General features: G+C 41.3%; 1 protein-coding gene and 1 long non-coding RNA gene across 15 annotated transcripts in view; one reads left to right on the top strand and one right to left on the bottom strand.

Moving 5' to 3' along the window:
• Positions 1-14,491, top strand: part of CTNNA3 (catenin alpha 3) — a 566,819-nt gene extending 552,328 nt beyond the window's left edge. For 4 of the 5 annotated variants that reach the window (XM_079975614.1, XM_079975615.1, XM_079975612.1 and 1 more), the window contains 2 exons: positions 246-380; positions 10,353-14,491. In XM_079975614.1, coding sequence (XP_079831740.1) covers positions 246-380; positions 10,353-10,640 — 423 coding nt within the window. In that variant the 3' untranslated portion in view covers positions 10,641-14,491. Of the gene's footprint in view, positions 1-245; positions 382-10,352 lie in introns of those variants that run through there. The other variant, XR_013838691.1, reaches the window with a different exon arrangement.
• LOC307215942 overlaps positions 1-20,472 on the bottom strand; it is a 576,636-nt gene that overhangs the window by 40,199 nt on the left and 515,965 nt on the right. The window lies entirely within an intron of this gene.

Below are 20,472 nucleotides of genomic sequence, written 5' to 3'. Positions count from 1 at the left end.
AATGTGATTCATTTGAGTTAAGAAAAAAAAAAGTTTTTTTGTAGCATGCACCTTATAGGTAGTGTATATTTCGAGAACCATTGTTTAAAATGTCGGGAGTTTGTAGCATGGATGCCTGCTTTTCAAGTAAAACCTTTTTTAAAAAAATACTACTATATGTATGCGGTCTCTTGGACTGGATTCACCTGTATTCCAAAAAATAAAAATTGCTAGCAAAATGAAATATTTTTTCCTTCTTTTTTTAGTGTCAAGACCCATCATGTAAGCAGGACTTACTGGCTTATCTAGAACAGATCAAACTGTATTCCCACCAGCTCAAAATCTGCAGTCAAGTTAAAGCTGAAATACAGAATTTAGGCGGAGAACTCATCATGTCGGCAGTAAGTGCAAATTGTCCTGAGGTCATTTCATTATACCATTATCTTCTGGTTACAACCTGCACTATAATCAGACAAAATGTCAGATCCATGAGACGAACATTTTAGTCTCTTGTGGGTGCGGCAGTTTAGCCCACATTTGGAAGGAATACATACATAGATACATGTGAATATTCTAATGTACATTGTATTTGTTGCCTCAGCATGAAGATCTTTCAGGCTAGATCGGGGGGTGGGGTGGGGAGAGATACATTTGATAGCAGCATTATTAGTGTAGTGCACCAATTTCAAGACATGCTGCATTACCAAATAATTACTTAAAATAGCAGGTAGACTTCGCATTACTCACATAGAAAACATAATGGGAGAAAGTGGGATGCATTTGTTGCTGTACTAGAGCAAAATCAAGAAAAAGGCTGATACTATATGGTGGTTATGCCAAAGTTATGGGCAAACATGCCACTGCACAAGTGTAGGATTGGTATTAAAAAAAACCCAGCATGTTTAGATTCAATTTTAGTTAAATATTCCTTCTGTACACGATCCCATCCTGTTTACTTAAATGTGGCATTATAATTCTTTACTCATTTCTTGCCATCATACCTTGCCATCCTTTTCATTATGAGGAATATCAATGCACTCCAGGAAATATGTGAGAAAGATGAATTGTCCCAGTGACTGAGAATACAAAAATGATACTTTCCTCCAGTGGTTCCCTTCATTCTTATAACAATAAACACTCTGTGAATATGTTTAGTGGGAAATGCATAGGAGAAAACAAACCTGTTGGTAAAGTGGCAGAATCAACATTCATAGAACCAATTGCTGAGCTACCGTAGTGAACAACTGACCACTCTTCTACTACTGTTAATAGCTTGAGTATACACAAAATGAAGTATAAAATTAGGGGGCCTGGGTGGTGCTGTGGTCTAAACTACTGGGCCTCTTGGGCTTGCCGGTCAGAAGGTCAGCGGTTTGAATCTGTGTGACGAGGTGAGCGCCCATTGCTCTATCCCAGCTTCTGCCAACCTAGCAGTTTGAAAGCACACTAGTGTAAGTAGATAAATAGGTACCACTGCAGCAGGAAAATAAATGGAAGCATCAAGGTGTCCTGTTGCACCAGAAGTGGTTTAGTCATATTGGCCACATAAGCCGGAAGGCTGTGGACGAACGCCGACTCCCTCGGCCTGAAAAGCGAGATCAGTGCCTCACCCCATAGCCACCTTTGGCTGGACTTAACTGTCCAGGGGTCCTTTACCTTTACATTATAAAGTTTGAGAATTTATCATTTAGGTATGTTCCATGGCAATATGCAAATAGCTTTAACAACTATAACAAAGAGACTTGAACTGCTATAGGAATGCAGTAACAGTATCTCAGATTTTTGCAAAACAACATGGTGGAGTTTTTGGGGGGATGTGGGATATTGTTTCTCATGCAGTATGACTTATTAAAGCTGTAAATAGAAACAGCCTTCATAAAAACAACTGCAATCCTTTCTGCTTACTCACTGCTCTCCAAGCTTTTGCATGTGTAAAAAAATGGTTTACTAAAGTGTGCAATCAAATGTGCTCACTTTCTTGTGATTGCAGAGGAAAAGTCCTTGCTGGTGATCCATACTTTGTTGGTTTCTATTTCCCTCACTGAGCAGCAACTGCAGTCACAGGACATTGTTTTGCATTCCACAGTCAGAGTTACTGTTGGGTTCCCACGGGAATGGGAGACTGGATGTGACGTTCACTGGTTTCCTGTTTTTCACTGTTCTCTCGGTGTTCTTTGTTTCAGAGAAGAGTTGCTTCTCTGCTCTTGCAGAGGAAAGATGCATGTTTGTATTCTCTCAGCATAAAAGTGTAAATAAAGTTAAGAATGTGGCACATACTGCTTATCCTTCTGCTGTGTGATGACGCTCTGCTTGGGCTCAAGATATGACGAGCCTGTATCAGCTTCAGCTTCAGATGGGCCGAAGCTGGTCAAAAATCTCACATACTTGCGGAGTAATAGAAATGTAGAATTGGAAGGGGTCCCAAGGGCCATCTAGCTAACCTTCTGCAATGTAGGAATCTCAACTTAATCATACATGACAGATGGCCGTCCAACCTCTGCTTCAAAATCTCCAAGGATTGAGAGTCCACCACCTCTTATGAGTCTGTTCCACTGCCAAACAGCTCTTATTCCAGGGCATGCAGAAGAGAGGTTCAAACATTACTCCCCCACCACAGTTGGTCTCTAAGGTGCTACTGGACAATTTTTTAAAAAAATTAAAATATATTTTGACTGCGTCAGACCAACACGGCTACCTATCTGGATCCCCAACCATATTTTGCCAACATGGGCAAGGGCTGTCTGGGGTCAGCCACAGGAAGGTTGAACAAGCCCTGGCAAGGAGAAGCTGAGAATAAGACATCAGTCACAACCAAACAATCCTACACGTTCTTCTAATAAAGTTCTTCTAATGCTGTAAAGTAAACAGAAAACTGATAACACATCCAGCTTTTCATAATCATCCTAAATACCACCAACTGGCATAATGACAAATGAACTGCTAAATAGAAGAGAGCATCTGACAGAAAATCAATGCAGCAGGCGAGAAGAAAGAAAACTATTCCACTTTAGGTAGGCAAGTCCTTTTTTATATTGTGAATTTTCCACCTTCTTCTCCTGACCTTCTGCACAGCCATACACACACATATCCCAAGAGTTCTCCCCTGCAGTCTGCTCTTTAACTTGGTATGCTCTTAGACTGATATCTTTTTTTCACACCGAGCTAATGATAAGTATCTACATAGGCATGAGAATTATGTCCCCTGGAACCATTATCTGAAACCTGGGGTTGCTCCTGGGTCCATCTTTGTTAATAGTGGCCAGCAGTGCTGTTAAAGGTATTGGTTGGTTGCTCGAGAGCAATCAGGCAATATGCCACAATAGTCTGTTCTAAAGCTTTCTTATTAGTGATAAAAACCTTTAGAATGCAGAGCACCTATATTCCGTGTCTTGCTCATTCACTGGCAGAATCTGAGAGTGGGCGGTCCTTAAACCTTCCCCAGCAGAGTAGTTTCTTGACCCCCAGTCTGCGCCTTCGCTCTCTGCACGGAAGCTTTCTGCGCAAGGAAGGCTTGGGTAACGGGGGACCTCCCTCCTCCCCGCTTTGCTCCAGCAAGGTGTCCTGGCACCGCCTTGCCTCCTCCGCCCCCTGCAACTCCTCTCCACTAGAGGTGTGGCTACCTTCCTCTGCCGAGGAAGTGCTGCTTCCCACAATCTTTGGGGGTTCTCTGTAATCCATCCGGCTTTTCCCCTCTCGCCCCTGAGCGGATGGCAGTTCCCTGACAAGTGCCTTCAACCAGCTTTGGCTGGTACGCCAGTTGGGGCCATTCCTCAGCTGAACCTTATCCCATCCCATGCCATTTATTTTATCCCTTTCCCCCTGGTCCTTTTGCATTCACTTCTTCCTCTTAAGCAGCTTTCCGCTCGTATCCCTTTCCTTTCTTTTCACAGTTTATGTAGACAACAACAACAACAACATTTTATCTGACTTTATCATTTCCTTAAAACTTTCTTAGTCCTTTTTCTCTCAGAGGAGGGAGACCTTCCTTCCCACTCTCCCCAACTTATCTTTTCCTGGTCTCTGCCCACCCCCACTTTATTCAGGATGCAAGGAGCTGCTGATCCAACTTCAGACTATATGGCGTAATAGGCAGAGGAGGTGATGGGCAGGCAGTGGCACTGAGGTTCACCGGAAAGTGGCCCAAGGCTTATGGTTTGAGAAAACGCTGCCTTAGAAAGCTACACATTCATTGTCTTTGTTCCTCAGAAGTTTTAATTGTTTGGCTTGCCTCAGAACAGATTTTGGATGGTTCAGGAGAACCTACCCACCGTTCCTTTTTCACTGCTTTTGATGTACAGATACTTGATTTCTGGCCAATTCTAACTATGTATAGCTTTTGCCAAACTCAGTTATGTGTTGACCTTCTGCTTAAATTGTATTCCTTATGGCCTGCCCTTTTCTCTTCCAGTTTCCCTTCTCTGCCAGAATTTGCTACAGATATTCAGCAGCTGCAGTAATGGCATGGAAGGCAAAATGTAGATGGAATTGAAGAACATTCATTAGTCTTCTCGTTTGTACACTTTGAATCTGATTCTGATTTCCATGACCAGACTATGGGTTAAATTATTTGGCTGTAAATATTGAAATACTTCAGAGGTGACTGGATTTCAGTTGGAGGGGAGCATAGGAATGACATATCAAGCTCTTATTTGTCCTGTCAGTCTAAGGATCAAAGAAGAAATGCTTTTACTTCTGCTGATTACAGTTTAACCTGCATTTCCCCCTATTTTCTTACACTCTGCTTTTTCCTCTAGGGTGGCAGCCTGGAGAAGACATATTGATATAAAGTGCAGCCCTTGGCAGCAAAACAATTCTCATATTAAGCACAGAAAAGAAAATTGGTCTAAAGCAAGGATGCAGAAGCATCTTGTAAAGGAGTGGGGAGGGCAGGAATCTCTCCATCTGGAGATGCCCCAGGCATCTCTGCTCCAACTCTTCCTTTGCTCACAATGCTCGCCAGTCACACCAGACCCCTCTGCCTATTCCCCTTCTTACACTGTCACAATGCTTCGAATTTGCATGGAGCTGAGTAAGGGCAGTGGAGGGGAGGGAGAAAAGTGGCAGGGGCAGGGAGTTTGCAGCAAAATCTGGTCTGGATCAAAATCGTATGGCATGCCACCTTAGGGCAGGGGTTTGCCTTCATAAGAGCCACCATGCACATGGATTGGCAGAAACAGCTCACTAGGTGGGGGAGAAACCCTATGCTTGCTTCCTGGCAGGTGGGCTGCTGTTACTTAATGGGAAATGTCAGGGAGCTTGACTCAGTGGAAACGCACAGGCAGAGCCAATCTGGTACTCCAACAACATGCCAAAATACCCAATAGTCATACCTCGCCCCCCCCCCAGTAAGCAATAGCAACACACCTGTCAGGAAACTAGCATAGCATCCATGGACGTAGCCAGGATTTGGGGGGGGGGCAGGACTTTTGTGGACCTCCCAGAAGTGATGTGTTTAGTCTGTTAGTTCAGTGTTTCTATTGTTTTACTTGATCAGAGGGGCAGCTGCCCCCCTGCGCCCCCTTGGCTATGCCAATGATAGCATCTCTGCCCCACTCTCAAATTTATTTTGCATATGAAACGGGGCTTGATAATTTCCTGACTATATTTGGAAGGGGGAAAGTGGTGATTTATATCAGAGTATGCCTGATAAAAGGTGCATACATTTTTTTCTCAGGAAGAGGATGCTGATGGCAAAGTGTCATCTAAGAAGCATCCTTGAAAGATTAACTTCAGAGTGCTGTAAAGAAATATTTTGTCTATTTTGTGTTTATGTGGATTCTCGTTTCATCAGTTTTCTCTGCTTATGATGGCATGAGGCCTTGAAGAGGCTGTAGAGAATAGCAGAGAAAGACAAAAAGGTATCCCAGTGACTATTGTCCTTGAGTACTTTAGATTCCCTGCAGAACGTTACTCAGAGATGTATGGAACAGGCTGTGGGTAAAACTATAAACTATGCTTGCTGTAATGTGCAAGGACTAAAGGACTGTGACTGAACCACAAATCTACTACAATTCATGTTCATTTCCATCTGCAGCCTGACCTGGGGGTGGGTGTAATTATGTAATTTGTTTTAAAAATAGTGTTTTTTGAAGGGGAAGAATGCAGATACCAGTCGATGTAGAATTTTAGTACTGGAAATCAGTGAAGTATTGTTTGTTTGGAACCGACTTTCTACCCTAAAGTGTAGTCAAGGTGGCTCCTTGTACAACAGCCCAAAATAATAAAATGCAAAGTCATAAATATACAAACCAACAACAAAACAGAATAGTAAAAGGCAATCATTAAAACGCTGCCAAGAATGCCAAATTAAAAGAATGCTCACTGGAGTAAATTGTCTTCATCTCTGGAATGAGCTTGCATGGTTTTCTCCTTTCCATAACTCTCTGAGTAGGTTAACGTGAAAGGTAATGACTATTATAAGGTCATGTCCAACAAGGGATTAAAACCTGAGCTTCCCAGTCCTAGTCTTCCCGACACACCAGCCACTACACACACTAGAGCTGTGTATGCACCATACAGTTAAAGTGGCTTCCTCTAAAGAAACATGGGAACTGCAGTTTACCCCTCACAAAGCTACAATCCCCAGAACCCTTAACACAATTCCCTTCTTGGGGGGGGGCTGGGAGTCATGTGTTTAGTTCTCAGTTGTCCAAATTTTATTTATTTTTCTCACAACACACAAGACAAACACATGCCCTCTAACACTGATACATACTGACATACAGGCAGTCATCCTGTGGCAGAAATGGCATGGGCAACTGGAGTTTGGGGCATGTCTGGGTAGAAGAAATAGGGTTAGCAATGGCAAAGAACCAATGAGTCCACACTCCCCTAGCCTCTCTAGTGGTGCCAGGGCCTGTACGGTGCCATATGCACAAGATAGAGCAAGCATTATAGTGGACCTCTCTTATTCTTTGGACTCAGTGAAAGGCATACTCGCTGAAAATGACTGGTCACTGCTGTTGTGCATATCACAAGAAAAAAACCCAAATGCAGCTTCTTGAGCACTACGAAATTCATTCTGATCACATTCTCATGATGCAGTACAAATTCTTATCACTTAATTCTGTAGTAGTTTTTGAAACAAATTGTGTTCGGGAGATACAAAAGCCAAACTTCAAAACATGTTCAGAATAATCAGATGGATCTTCAAGAGGAGGTGGGCAGAAACCCCAGAACACAGTATTCTTTAAAATTATTCAAAAAGGAGCTGCATTTCTAAATTGAAATTGTCAACCTTATAATTAAATATGAGCACAGTGACTCTTCGAAGCTTAAAAGTTATTCATTCAGGTTATTGATATGAATTACAGTAAATTTATCCCTTGCCAATTTTCTAGTGCAAAATGACAACAGCAAAGGCAGCTTAAGCTGGAGGTGGAATTCATAGCACATGGAAAGAAATGCTGAAGAATTTTAACATTCACCTAGAGGCTCATACACAAAAATGAAATATGACACAGTTCAAATGCTATGCAGTCCATGCTGGAAATCATCTGCCTAAAAGTCTTCTGCTCTTCTAGAGTTCCAGAATTCCTCCCCCAACTTAGGTGTATTTAAACAGCGGCACAATACATCTACAGGAATTTTCTGTTGTTTAACTGGCATATGTTTCTGTTAATACTGTACTGCTCCTTTATTCACTTTTTTAAAGCTTGTGTTATGTATTATGCTTTTATGACACTGTGAGTTGTCTTGAATGGGCTATGCCCCCAAAGGCAGGCTATAAATAATGTTATAAATAAATAATACAAAACTAGCTGCAAAACTAGAAAGGCAAGGCTCACTGTAGTCTTGAGCAATTAGAGCTTGTTGCTTTCTATTACTAAGCAGCAAAGCTTAGTAATAAGCTTTGTTGTTAAATCTTATTTGCTATATCAACACCGACTTTAAAAGTTTACTGTGAAAAAGGAAACGGGGAAAATACTAGCACGAGGAAGAATGATCCCGGCCAGGATGCCATCGCAGCTGCCCCCTGCCCCCCGGTGCCAGAGCATGAAGCTCCGCCCCTGGCTGAGGGTAGTACCGAACTATCTGATAGGGCTACATGTGTCCCACCATAGCTGTTGTATGAGGATATGTTGCGACCAATACGTTGCATAATTCCCAGCTGCAGAGACAGAGTTAGAAGCCTGCTTCAAAGTCCCAAAGCAGAATTAGGGGTGAGAAAATGTTAAGAGAAAAAACTTATGGATGTAAGAGGATTTTATTTAGAAACTGGCATCAGTTTTCCTGAATGTTCTTGATAACTGTGTGTTTCCTCCACAGAGAATGAAAGCAATATGTGTGTAAACATACACCATTCATAAAAATACTAAAATATAGTGTGTGCTTTCAGTTTGTTTCTAAAAACTCTTGTATCCATTGGTTTCTTTTTCTCCATTCTTTGGAGACATGGCACAGTTGTCCTACTCCTCATTAGAATGACACAATAATCCAGACATATAGTTCCATTACCTACATATGTCCTAAAGGTTTTGTTGATTTTAATATTTGCTTTTAATTATGATGGTTTTATAGGTATATTTGATTTTAGCCAAGTTTTATCTATCTTTCTTTTTTTATATATAAATATTTATTAAGATTTTTTAAATACAAAAATGCAAAATTAATAAACAATATGACATGTCTCATAACATATTTTCAAAGCTTCTTTGGACTCCCTCGCGTCTCCCGCTCCCACTTGCATCATTGTAAAACTTTTTCCAGCAATTTATCAACTTGTTTAGATTCTTAAGTCTCATTCATTTAATTTAGTCTAATAATTCTCCAAAAAATTTATATTTCCCTCAATCTCATTTATCATCCAGATTACGTCTAATTTAGTGGTGCTCGATTGTTTATGATCTGGCATCCTTCTTAGCATTCAACCAAATTACAGTGTTTTTGTAGATAAATCCTAAATTTCTCCCAGTCTTCTTCAACCTTTTCCTCTCCCAGGTCTCGGATTCTGCCGGTCATCTCAGCCAATTCCATATAGTCTATCAGTTGCATCTGCCATTCTTCCAGTGTGGGTAGATCTTGGGTTTTCCAGTGCTTAGCGATGAGTATCCTTGCTGCCGTTGTTGCATACAGGAAAAAAGTTCTGTCCTTCTTTATCACCCTCTGGCCGACAATACCCAGGAGGAAGGCCTCTGGTTTCTTGGGGAAAGTATACTTAAATACCTTTTTCAACTCATTATATATCATTTCCCAGAAGGCCTTCACTCTAGGGCACGTCCACCAGAGGTGAAAGAATGTTCCTTCATTTCCTTTACATTTCCAGCATTTGTTATCAGACAAATGGTATATTTTGGCAAGACGCAGGTGGCGCTAAAGGTTAAAGCCTCAGCGCCTAGGACTTGCCGATCGAAAGGTCGGCGGTTCGAATCCCTGCGGCGGGGTGCGCTCCCGCTGCTCAGTCCCAGCGCCTGCCAACCTAGCAGTTCGAAAGCACCTCTGGGTGCAAGTAGATAAATAGGGACCGCTTACTGGCGGGAAGGTAAACGGCGTTTCCGTGTGCGGCTCTGGCTCGCCAGAGCAGCAATGTCACGCTGGCCACGTGACCCGGAAGTGTCTCTGGACAGCGCTGGCCCCTGGCCTCTTAAGTGAGATGGGCGCACAACCCCAGAGTCTGTCAAGACTGGCCCGTATGGGCAGGGGTACCTTTACCTTTACCTTTTATACATTCTTGAAAGTACCTTAGTCTTAGGTTCTAACAGTTCTGTTTCCAATTTCGATTTCTCCACCTGGAACCCTAACTTTTTATCATTTTTAAAGACTTCTTTAATCTGAGCGTAGTGTAACCAGTCTCGCACTTTATCCTTCATTTTCTCCAAACTCTGCGATTTCCCATTGTCTCCATCTTTTTCTAGTATTTCCCCATATTTTGGCCATTATCTATCTTTCTATTATTTATGCATCGCTTTGAGAACATTTTGATCAAGCAGTTAATATTTTTTCTATATAAACATTCTCAATCAAATTTGCAGACCTCGGAAATCACAAAAGATCAGGGGATTAAAAGATGTGTAACATCATTTCTAAGCCAAATTATAGCCAAAATTATATTTGTGATTTAGTGATTCTACTGTATTGTTCTTGGGTTTGTTTTTTAAATTGTGCTGTCTTTAGGTTTCCAGTAAGAAAAGACTGGCTGTAATGCTTTACAAATGCAAAAAGAAATGTCCACTGTTAAAGTAACTCCGTCCTCACCTCAAGCTTCTATTTATCCAACATTGCAACTAACTTTTGACCCTTCTGCATTCATGTTGGCTTATTCCTTACATGGAATGCACAAATGGAAATAAAGATCACCTGCATTTTAAATGTTTGTTTTTGATTACAGCTCGCTTGATTTCTGAGGCTGTTAACAGTTGTGTTTCTGATTACAGTTGGACAGCGTGACTTCACTAATTCAGGCTGCCAAGAACTTGATGAATGCCGTGGTGCAGACAGTGAAGATGTCCTATATCGCCTCTACGAAGATTATCAGAATTCAAAGTCCTGCTGGCCCACGACACCCTGTGGTGATGTGGCGGATGAAGGCTCCGGAAAAGAAGCCTTTGATTAAGAGAGAGAAGCCAGAGGAAATCTATGCAGCTGTCAGGAAAGGGTCGGCTAAGAAGAAAATCCATCCCGTTCAAATCATGAGTGAATTTAGAGGAAGAGAAATAAACTGAAATTATTATTCTGTTCACTGCACAAGTTTCCTACACCAAGAGGCTGCTTGTTCTGTGTAGTTATTTTTTCACTTCTCTAATCCTACAAGTAAAGTAATAGTTGATGTTCTCGTTTTACATATGTTTAACATTTACATTACATTAGGTTATATTCATTTTACACGATGAAGCAGCCTATGACTTTTTAAACCCACTTTTCAGTCATTGCCATCATATATTTTAACACGATTTCTTCTGTTTTGAAGAGTGCTTTAATTTTGATCACTCACCCCATTATTTAATATATTTGATCTGGAATCTCACTATTTTGAACACAATATTAGGAAAACAAAATAGTATCACAATGTGCCATGTTTAATCCAAAAATAAAAATAAAAATAGCATTTGTTCAAAGCTTTGCATTGTTCACAGCACTTCACACACAATATACATTTAAAACAACCTTTGTTGTCCCCCAGGTTTCAGAAAGGGGCTGAGGCAGCTTGATAAGAGGTTGTCTAATAATGTCACCTAGGGACTTCATGGTTAAGGAGGAACGGATCAGTCTATTTTCACTGCATGATGCAGAAAAATTCATACTGCAAAGAATGAATTCTTAGAACATCCTTATTTGTGGTTGTGGATTTGATTATGGGATGTTACTGTTCACACTCTTAAGAACTGCACTGCAGCAACTCTCACATTATTTCTAGTGGGATAGTTAATAAGACTAGATTTTTGCTCATGTTATGAAATACTGGCTTAATTAAAGTCAATGGGTGGCCTTCAGAAAAATCTTAAAATAATCAGCACTACAAGGATAATGTATAATTGGACCAGCTGTTCAAGTGATGGAAACTGATACAGCTGCAGGGTGTGTTGGACTTCAGGAGCAAAAAGGAAACCTTGTTCTTCAAACCAGTCTTCTCCTGCTCCTTTCATAGCTCTCTGTTTTTTGGAGGAGGCTTGCTGATTCATCCAACGCTCTACTGTTTTACCTTCCTTCCTTAAAACCCACTAGTCCTGCTTAACAATGAAAAATATATAAACCTGAAGAAAATGGAAGTTTTAACCATCTACTAATGAACAACTAAGGTATCCCGCAGAGTGATGAAATTTAATATCTCATAGGAGGAGAAATTATAAAAATGTAAAACATGTATTGAGTTTGCGAGATGTTTTCTCCTGCTTTTTTCCTGTTTCCCCAGGTGATGTTTTGACAAAACTCTACCAGCTGGCACAATGGCTTCAATGATCAAATGCATATTCCATTTGGTTGATGTGATGCTGTCATATAGTTGTACAATATATAGTTAGGGAACCAAAACTGTTAAAACTAAAATAATCGAAGTATTTTAGTCTCCCTGAGGCCAACATACTAAATCCCGCTTGAAACACTAAAGGATTGAAATAATCATTGTCAAAGAGAAAGCCACCATTTGTTTCAACATCATCAAAAATGAAAATGATTATATAAATTTCTATATAATTTATATGAATACTAGGATAATTGCACTTTTCATAAGATCCATTTAACTAGCCCTCATTGGGGGGGGGGGGGAGAGAGAAGCCTTGATATGATGGAGCAGCAAACCATTTTTGTAAATGACCCAAAAATCACCTTTATTTGTGACACTATGATAAATTGAAATGTAATGTAAGGAGACGGCTCAGTATATAAACGTCTTTTCCTGTGGTGTCCCAGTTCTCAAAATGTGACAATTCAGAAGCAGAAATAGCTTTGTGAATTATTACATTTAATGTTTTTCAAAGTATACACCAAAGATGAAAGAGCTTTTGAACTCCTTGATTATCAGATGTTTTGAACAAAGTCAGCTATATCACTGTGAACTTCCTTCATTCCACCGTCTCTGCTACCCTCTGTCTCTCAGGACATGGTCAGATGTTACTTTTCTGAACACAACATGAAAGGAGAGTAGGACCCTGTCCTGTGCTTATGTGCCTACACCTCTCCTTCCTGAATAAGAAAGCAATATCTGACATAACCAAATGCCATGCTTACTTGCACCAAGGATCCACCTAACTATATTGTTTCTCACTCACAAGCCTGAAACTAGCTCCCTTTCCATACCAGAAGTTGGCTTTCAGCGCCCATAATCTATCAGTGACCTACAGATTTAAGCAGGAGGTGCCCTATTTAGACACTCTGCTTACATCAGGTGTGGGAAACTGGCACTGGTTAGTGGACCATATTCTGAGCTCTCCTATTGATGGCAGGCCACTTTGAGAGGTGGGCAGGGCCAGACCAGTAGGACTGACATCCCTGATATCACTGACATCAAGCCCTACCTTCTGCAACTTTCAGCTGTGTTCCCCATGGGGAACTCAATAGTGCAGCCATTCCAGCAGACTTGAAGGAGGTGGCTTCAACTCCTGCCTTGGGCAGGGTATGGATGTGCTACTATGTTTTCTATGGGGAATACCATAGCTCAGCTGATCCCAGCAGGCCTGCACTCAAAGCCAATCAACAGCAGTGGTAGTAATCTCCCTGACATGTTAAGGAGCACACATGAATCTACCTGCCCCACACCTGACATCATGCCACACTTGATATCACATATGAGAGCAGGTGGGCATAATTATGGGGAAACAGCCTCACAGGCCCAACTGTGGACTTGCTAGGCCTAAAAATCCCTGCAGACTGGAGTTTCCACACCCTTGGATTACACATAAAACTACATGCAAACTAAGAGAATGGGGACATGTGCACTAAGCTCTTCCCCCCCCCCCCACATGACCCTTCCAAGTCATGGAGGGTGAAGGCATAAAGTGAGGAGCTTCCTCTACTTGTGGAAGTTTCCTGAACATTTTAGAACCCAAAATATGCAGGTGCAACTTAGCACCGCTTGTGTACCTGTGCACATGTTTTACATGCAAGCAAAAATGCCCCCCAAGGCCCTTTTCTGAGTTCTGGATGCTCTCATGTTGGGTCTTCGTGGGGCATAAAATAGCAGATTCCTCCTTATGTTGTATAATGTGGAATTAAGTTTAAAATATAATAGTTGCTTCCTCCACTTCTAGAGGATTTCATAAACTGGAGGGGGGAGTTCTTAAAACTCAGCAGCAACAAAGCTTCACATCTGTTACAGTGGTTGCTAGGAAACTGTTAACAATTTCCTGGAAAATGTATTAGAAATGTTGGCCCTCAATGCTTTTGTGATTAGTTAGTGAGTGTAAGTAGGGGTGACATGAAAGGATACTAAATCTGCTTTCTCCACTCTACTACTACTACTACTACTACTACTTCTTCTACTTCTTCTTCTTCTTCTTCTTCTTCTTCTTCTTCTTCTTATTATTATTATTATTATTATTATTATTTTGTAGGTACTAAGGTAAAGAACAGTGGGTTGTATCCAAAGTAGTGCTAAGCAACTCAATCTACCAGTGCAAGGATTTATGCTCACATAACGGAATTTCCCACCTTCTCTGGACAGAAACCAGTGATGGGACCTGCAGCCACCATCTGAGGATGCCATGTGCCAATGCCAGGCCTGGCTGAGATGATATGGCAGTATTAGTCATACCAGCACCTTCATGTGAGGAGTGGGCAGATGACTGGTGTGATTTGTGCAAATCAGGGATGCAGTAATCCTATCAATTGCAGCAAATTACACATTCTAGCTGGAACCAAAGTTCTCACAACTGGCACCACAATATGAAATGGTTGTGGACATCAGAGTTGCTCCCTCAGAAACTCAAATTCCACAAGGCTAAGGTTGCAGATATTTTGTTTAAAGCCTTTCACTTCTTGGAGTCATGTCTTTGTTTCAGCTTACTTTGATGTTGATGAGTCATGGCGTGACTTACATTACTAATCAAGCTGAAATAAATATTGTTTGGCACACACAGAAGTAATTCACTGCTGGCTTTTTCTATTATAGTTTCAGTTTATTATAGTTTCTGGGCAATATTAGGTAATATTAGAAAATGTGAAGGAACAAGGTAACTGGGTACAAAGGAGAAGGGAAGGTCCAAGGAGACAATACTAACATGGCTATCTATCTGTCAAGAAAAAAAGGACTGTCCATTGCTATGGGATCTTATTGAGAAAATAAGCATCTCTGAAAGTGAACTGTGTCTCCAAGCTCACCCTGAGAATAACAAAACAACCCTGTGCTAGTGTGACACAAGATTCTGCTGGTTAACCTACTCCATAAAGGTAAAGGTAAAGGTACCCCTGCCCGTACGGGCCAGTCTTGACAGACTCTAGGGTTGTGCGCTCATCTCACTCTAGAGGCCGGGAGCCAGCGCTGTCCGCAGACACTTCCGGGTCACGTGGCCAGCGTGACAAAGCTGCTCCGGCGAACCAGCACCAGAGCAGCACACGGAAACGCCGTTTACCTTTCCGCTATAAAGCGGTACCTATTTATCTACTTGCACTTAAGGGTGCTTTCGAACTGCTAGGTGGGCAGGAGCTGGGACCGAACGACGGGAGCTCACCCCGCCGCGGGGATTCGAACCGCCGACCATGCGATCGGCAAGTCCTAGGCGCTGAGGTTTTACCCACAGCGCCACCCGTGTCCCCTACTCCATAATTGGAATGTTTCTCCAATTATATCCCATAATATACTTCAAGGCAAAATACAAGAAAGCAGAAGGATGATGCAGTAATCGTGTGTTACTAACATTTATAAAACCAGAAATAAGTGGGGTGGATGTGGTCCAGTGCCTGCCTTGCTATATAAACAGGCTCTGCTGCAGGTTGTGGGGATGACTCCAGATGGGTCAACACCAAAGCAAGATCGTTAGGGTTTGGTGCCCCCCACCATGAGAGACAGAGGGAGAGTGTTGAAGGAGACTTATTCTCTTATTCCTGACAGAGTGTGATGTGCCTACTACTGGATTTTTGTTTATTATCTTTGGCCCTAGTCTCTGAGTTATATATGGTGACCCAGGATAATGATAATGATAATAATGATAATAATAATAATTTATACCCCGCCCATCTGCTAACTAGTTTGGTTGGGCAAGAAGCAAAGATGCCGCCACACTTTCTGTTGAAGTGGAGTGACTGACCACCATCTGAGGCAGAGGCCTAAATGTTTGGTCTCTCGTTTCTTGTTTCAGCCATAACACACCTCTGGAAGGTACTGGCAGCTCATCCACTAATCCATCTTTTAGTGTGAACGGCATACATAAAAAGTTCCTGCATTCAGTTTTCTTCTTCACTTCAACATGTGTGCACATGCTTTTCTCTTTCTTTAAAAGATGAGATTCTGCCATTCAACTGTCTGAAAGAGTAGAGGGCTAGATTCAGCCCCTTACCCAGCTTTCCCATCAGAGAGCTGACTGGGGAGATGCTAGCTTTTTAAAAGCTGCTCCATTTATGCTGTGTTGGATAAAAGCTTTGTGTTTCTGAATTTCAATTGGTTTCCTATTATACATACTACTTTATGGAGTATTTTAAAGGTACTCATCCTAAACAGCACAGGCCCTGTGTAACTGAAGGAATAAAATTTCCCCATGTGACCCACATTTGCAGCTGTGTGATCATCAAGAGGCAGCCTGCTTCAGGGTCCATCTGTTTGTCTTATTAGGCTGATTGAGACGGGACCATTGTGACACCATCTACGTGGGAACGCCCTTGGCAGAGAGGTGCTCTGTGCTTCTGTCACCAATTACAGGAAGCTTTTGGGATTCAGATTGTCATTCAAATTAAAATTAGATGTAAAACTGTACATAGGCTTCATATGCTATTTTAATATTGACTTTTCTTTCGTTTTATTGTTAAGCCATTTTGACAGTTTTATTAGAAAGGCACTGGCTTAATTTTAAAATAAACCATGTCAAATAAAATTGCTTTCCCACATGCACAGTTTGACTCTGGCCAGTTCTACCCACACTGCCTTTCTTTTATTTCAGCTAGAGCTACTGCTGAGCCAAAAGTTCTTGAGGAAGAATATTCAGATAACAAAAAAAGGAGGGATGAATTTTGTTCCTTGAAACTGGGGTAAGGAATTTGGGCTGCCATAAACATTTGCTCCCTGAAAGAAATGCCTAAATGCCTTCACCCCAGATTTGGTGTCTCCAACTGGATACTGAATAGAAAAAGGGGGGGGGGCGTTGCTCGGCACTAGATTATTCAAGCCCATAATGTTTGTCTTACTCTATGCAAATATCAATCTCCCACATAATGTCTTGTCAGGTGGTTTGTTCAAATCCAAACACAAAACATAATCATATTTCTGAAAAACCCAAATAGGGAGTTAGTCTGACATCTTTAGTGGACATATGATGATTTACAAAACATGGAATAGAAATATTAATGAGACAAACCTATACACAACTGAACTCAGCAGGACTTGCATCTCAGTAGACATGCAGAGGACTGTGCTGTAAGGCCACACCTTAGTACACTAGTCATTCTAGCAAACATTTGCCACACCAGCAGTAGATTTGTTTTGAAAGCTGCTACTGCAAGCTACCTCAAGTGCTTAAGGAAGATAATAAAATGGGATTAAAATCTACAGAATGCAAGAGCAGTAACTTTTTTGTTTTCACGCCTTAGATATTAAGTGTGTTCCTGTGGTTCTTACTCCCTCAACCAAATGGTTCCTTGAACCTACGCCACCTGTTGTCATGGTTTCCTTCTGCATTTAAAGCTCTTTGATCAGCAAAGGCCGCATTCTACCAGCCTCCCTCACTCCAAGTAGGGCGTCTTCCGCAAATTGTCTCAATTATGTCAAACCTGCCCAGACTCTGTGAGTCAATTCCATTGTTTTCTTTAAATGAAACCCCTAATTATTTTACCTATGCAATCAATGCAATGTGGGTCTCTATTATCATTTCCCCCTTACAGTATCTCTCTGAGCCTCCAAATCTAATTAGCATTTCTCAGATAATCTCAGGAGCCGGTCAAATAGATTTAAGCCACTTTGATTTACATCACGAGTTTTAATCATGATTTAACAACAAGGCAGCCTTGATTCAAATGCTTAGTTTTAATCATAATTTCCATTTATATTAGGTAGCTAATTTATTTAGAAGAGATTCACCCTCGCCGGCTGGCATTGCCATTAGACCGCCTTCATTTGATTACTTTCTTACAGATAAAGCCAGGTAAAATTAAATATAAGTCATATTTTGCTAGCCACGGGGACAGATTCATGAGCCTTGAATTAACAGTTGCACAGCAATTTGCTCACACTAGGAATTACCACCACTAACCATGTGACTGGTGCTTGCCTCAGTAGCAACTTGGGAAAGTGGTAGAATGACAGAGCTGGATTCAGACGCCCTATTTCCCTTTTTTCAGCTCAAGGGCCACATATATTTCTGTAAAAACCTTTCAAAGGCCACATGCCAATGGTAAGCAGAGCCACAGGCAAAACTGGGAGGAGCAAAACATTGGGGGGGGGTTGCCTTTGCACACACTTTGGTCCGACACATATCTTTATAGCAGGGATGATGAACCTGTGTTCCACCAAATGTAGCTGAACTTCAGCTCCCACCAGCCCCAGTCAGCACGGCCAATAGTCAGGATGATGGGAAATGTAGTCTAAAAAACGCTCAGAGGGCCAATGTTACCCCATTGCTGCCTTATAGATCCAGGAAAGTTCTATATTATGCCTCTTTAGTAAAGTGCTATGCAGACAGTGTGTTTTAAAACAAGAGACAGCTAATCCAAAAACAGACAACATTCAATAATAAGGTAAAAATATTAATGAACAACCCTAATTTTAGTACACCAATTCCTAATTCATAATGCATCAAACTTATCCAACTGCCTTTCATGCTCTTTTTATTAAAAGTAGTAATAGGAAAATAATTTGACTGGGTTTTGCAATAATCCCTTGCATGTACTCACAAGTAACGATCACACAACCCTGATGAGATCTACCCAGCACAAGGAAAAACAGACCCTTATATTTACAAAGTGGGATGACCGGTGGCTCCTAGATAAAGAGGCAAGCCAGGAGGAAGCTTCAGCTTCCAGAGAGGCAGCCAAACTGAGTGAATGGGTGTTAAGGTGGCAAATACAACTCAGCATAAGCAAATGTAAATTGATTCACATTGGGCAAAAAATTCAAGCTTCACATATACACTTATGAATTCATGGTGAATATGTCAAGTCACAGTGTGGCAGCTGTGAAAAGAGATTTCAAGTCGGGTCATTAGAAAAGGGTTTGGAACAAAAACTGCAGAGATCATAACACTGCTATACAGATCTAGTACAACCACAATTAGAAAACTGTTTACAGTTCTGGTCCTGACATCTCAAAAAGGACATGGCAGAGATGGGAAAGGTTCAGAAAAAAGCAACCAAAATGATAAATGGGCTGGTACAACACTCCTATGCAGAAAGATTATAATGCTGGGGCTTTTTAGTTTGCAAAAAAGTTGAGGAAGGGGTGGACATGATAAGGTGTATAAAATTATGTATGGTGTGGAGAAACAAGATAGAAAGAAGTCTTTCTCCGTCTCTCACTATGCTACAACCCAAGGTCATCTGCTGAAGCTGAATGTGGGAAGGTTCGGGATTGGCAAAATGAAGTTCTTCACATAGTGTACAGTTGCAAACTATGGAATATGATATTGCAATGTGTGGTGATGATCACCAATTTAGATGGCTTTGAAAAGGTTTCAGGCAAATTCACTGAGGATAAGGTTAACCAAGGCTACAAGCCAAGATGGCTGTGTACTACCTCAGGAATCAGAGGTGGTATGCCTCTGAATATCTGTTGCTGGGGAAAAGACTGATACAACTAGAGAGGCTTTTGGCCTGATCCAGCCGGGTGTTTCTTGTGGTCTTTGAGCAGACAGAGAATGGAATCTCTGGCAGAAGTGTCTGGAGGAGGACAGTGACTGCGCTGCTTATCCACAGAGAATAAATCTCTGAACATGATTACAGAGCAGTTTAAAATGGGGAGAGAGACTGCCCAGTTTGGCAGTCAGACCAATTACTTGGTGGGGTAGGTTTTGCTAATGTAGGAGAAGCTCTATAGAAATGCTAATAAATATTATGGGGTATTTTGCAAACAATGCTAAGAATTCAGTATATCTCTTAATGCATAACTTTTGAATCTGAATTAGTGCAAAAGAGAAAGCCATTTAAAAATTGAACACACTTTTTGAAAACCAACATGGATTTGTCAGTTGATTTTAAAAGACGCGTCATCAAAATGCAATTCATGGCACCCCGTTATTTCAAATCTAGTATGCTGATGATCGTCTTAATACAAGCCATTAGGCTGTCATGTTCCAGTTTGATTTTTTTTACTGCTGGCCAGGGATATTGAAGAAAGTAAACCAAATGTTGGCACTACTACATGAAAGAGGACAGCATTTGTACGAAGTAGCCATGCTTGTTGTGATTTGTTTCATTAACCATCCTTGGTCAGATAGTAATTGACTGGTATAAATTAGGGAATCCAAGGAGTTTCAGCAAACAATGAACACAAGAGGCATCTATAAGGGAACAAAGGCCCCTGCAAATGGAGCAATTATAGGCTTGTTGCAGAACTTACCACTATCAAATAAGTGCTATGCTAATAACAAGGATTGGACTGTGTCACTGGATTAAATAAAGATTTATTGTAAACAGATGGTAGAAGACGTGTCTTCCAAGCTAATGAAGAAGAAAAGAGGAACGAGAAACTAAGCAATAGTAAAAATATTCTTGTGTCCACAGGGCTGCCTCTTGCAACTATTCAGGTCCACTGCAAGGATGGGAAACCTGTTGTTGGACTCCAATGCCCATCAGCCCCAGTCAGCATGGCAAATGCGCAGGTACAAAGGGTGCTTTGGTCCAACAACATCTGGGAGGCCACATATTTCCCATGCCACAGAGTTACTGTGCTTTAGGAGTCCCTTGCAAGAATGAACCATCCTG

The sequence above is a fragment of the Podarcis cretensis genome (assembly GCF_951804945.1).
Source record: "Podarcis cretensis genome assembly, chromosome: 5".
Taxonomy (NCBI): domain Eukaryota; kingdom Metazoa; phylum Chordata; class Lepidosauria; order Squamata; family Lacertidae; genus Podarcis; species Podarcis cretensis.
Note: the sequence above shows the minus strand (reverse complement) of the source record. Positions and strands in the feature narration are given on the sequence as shown.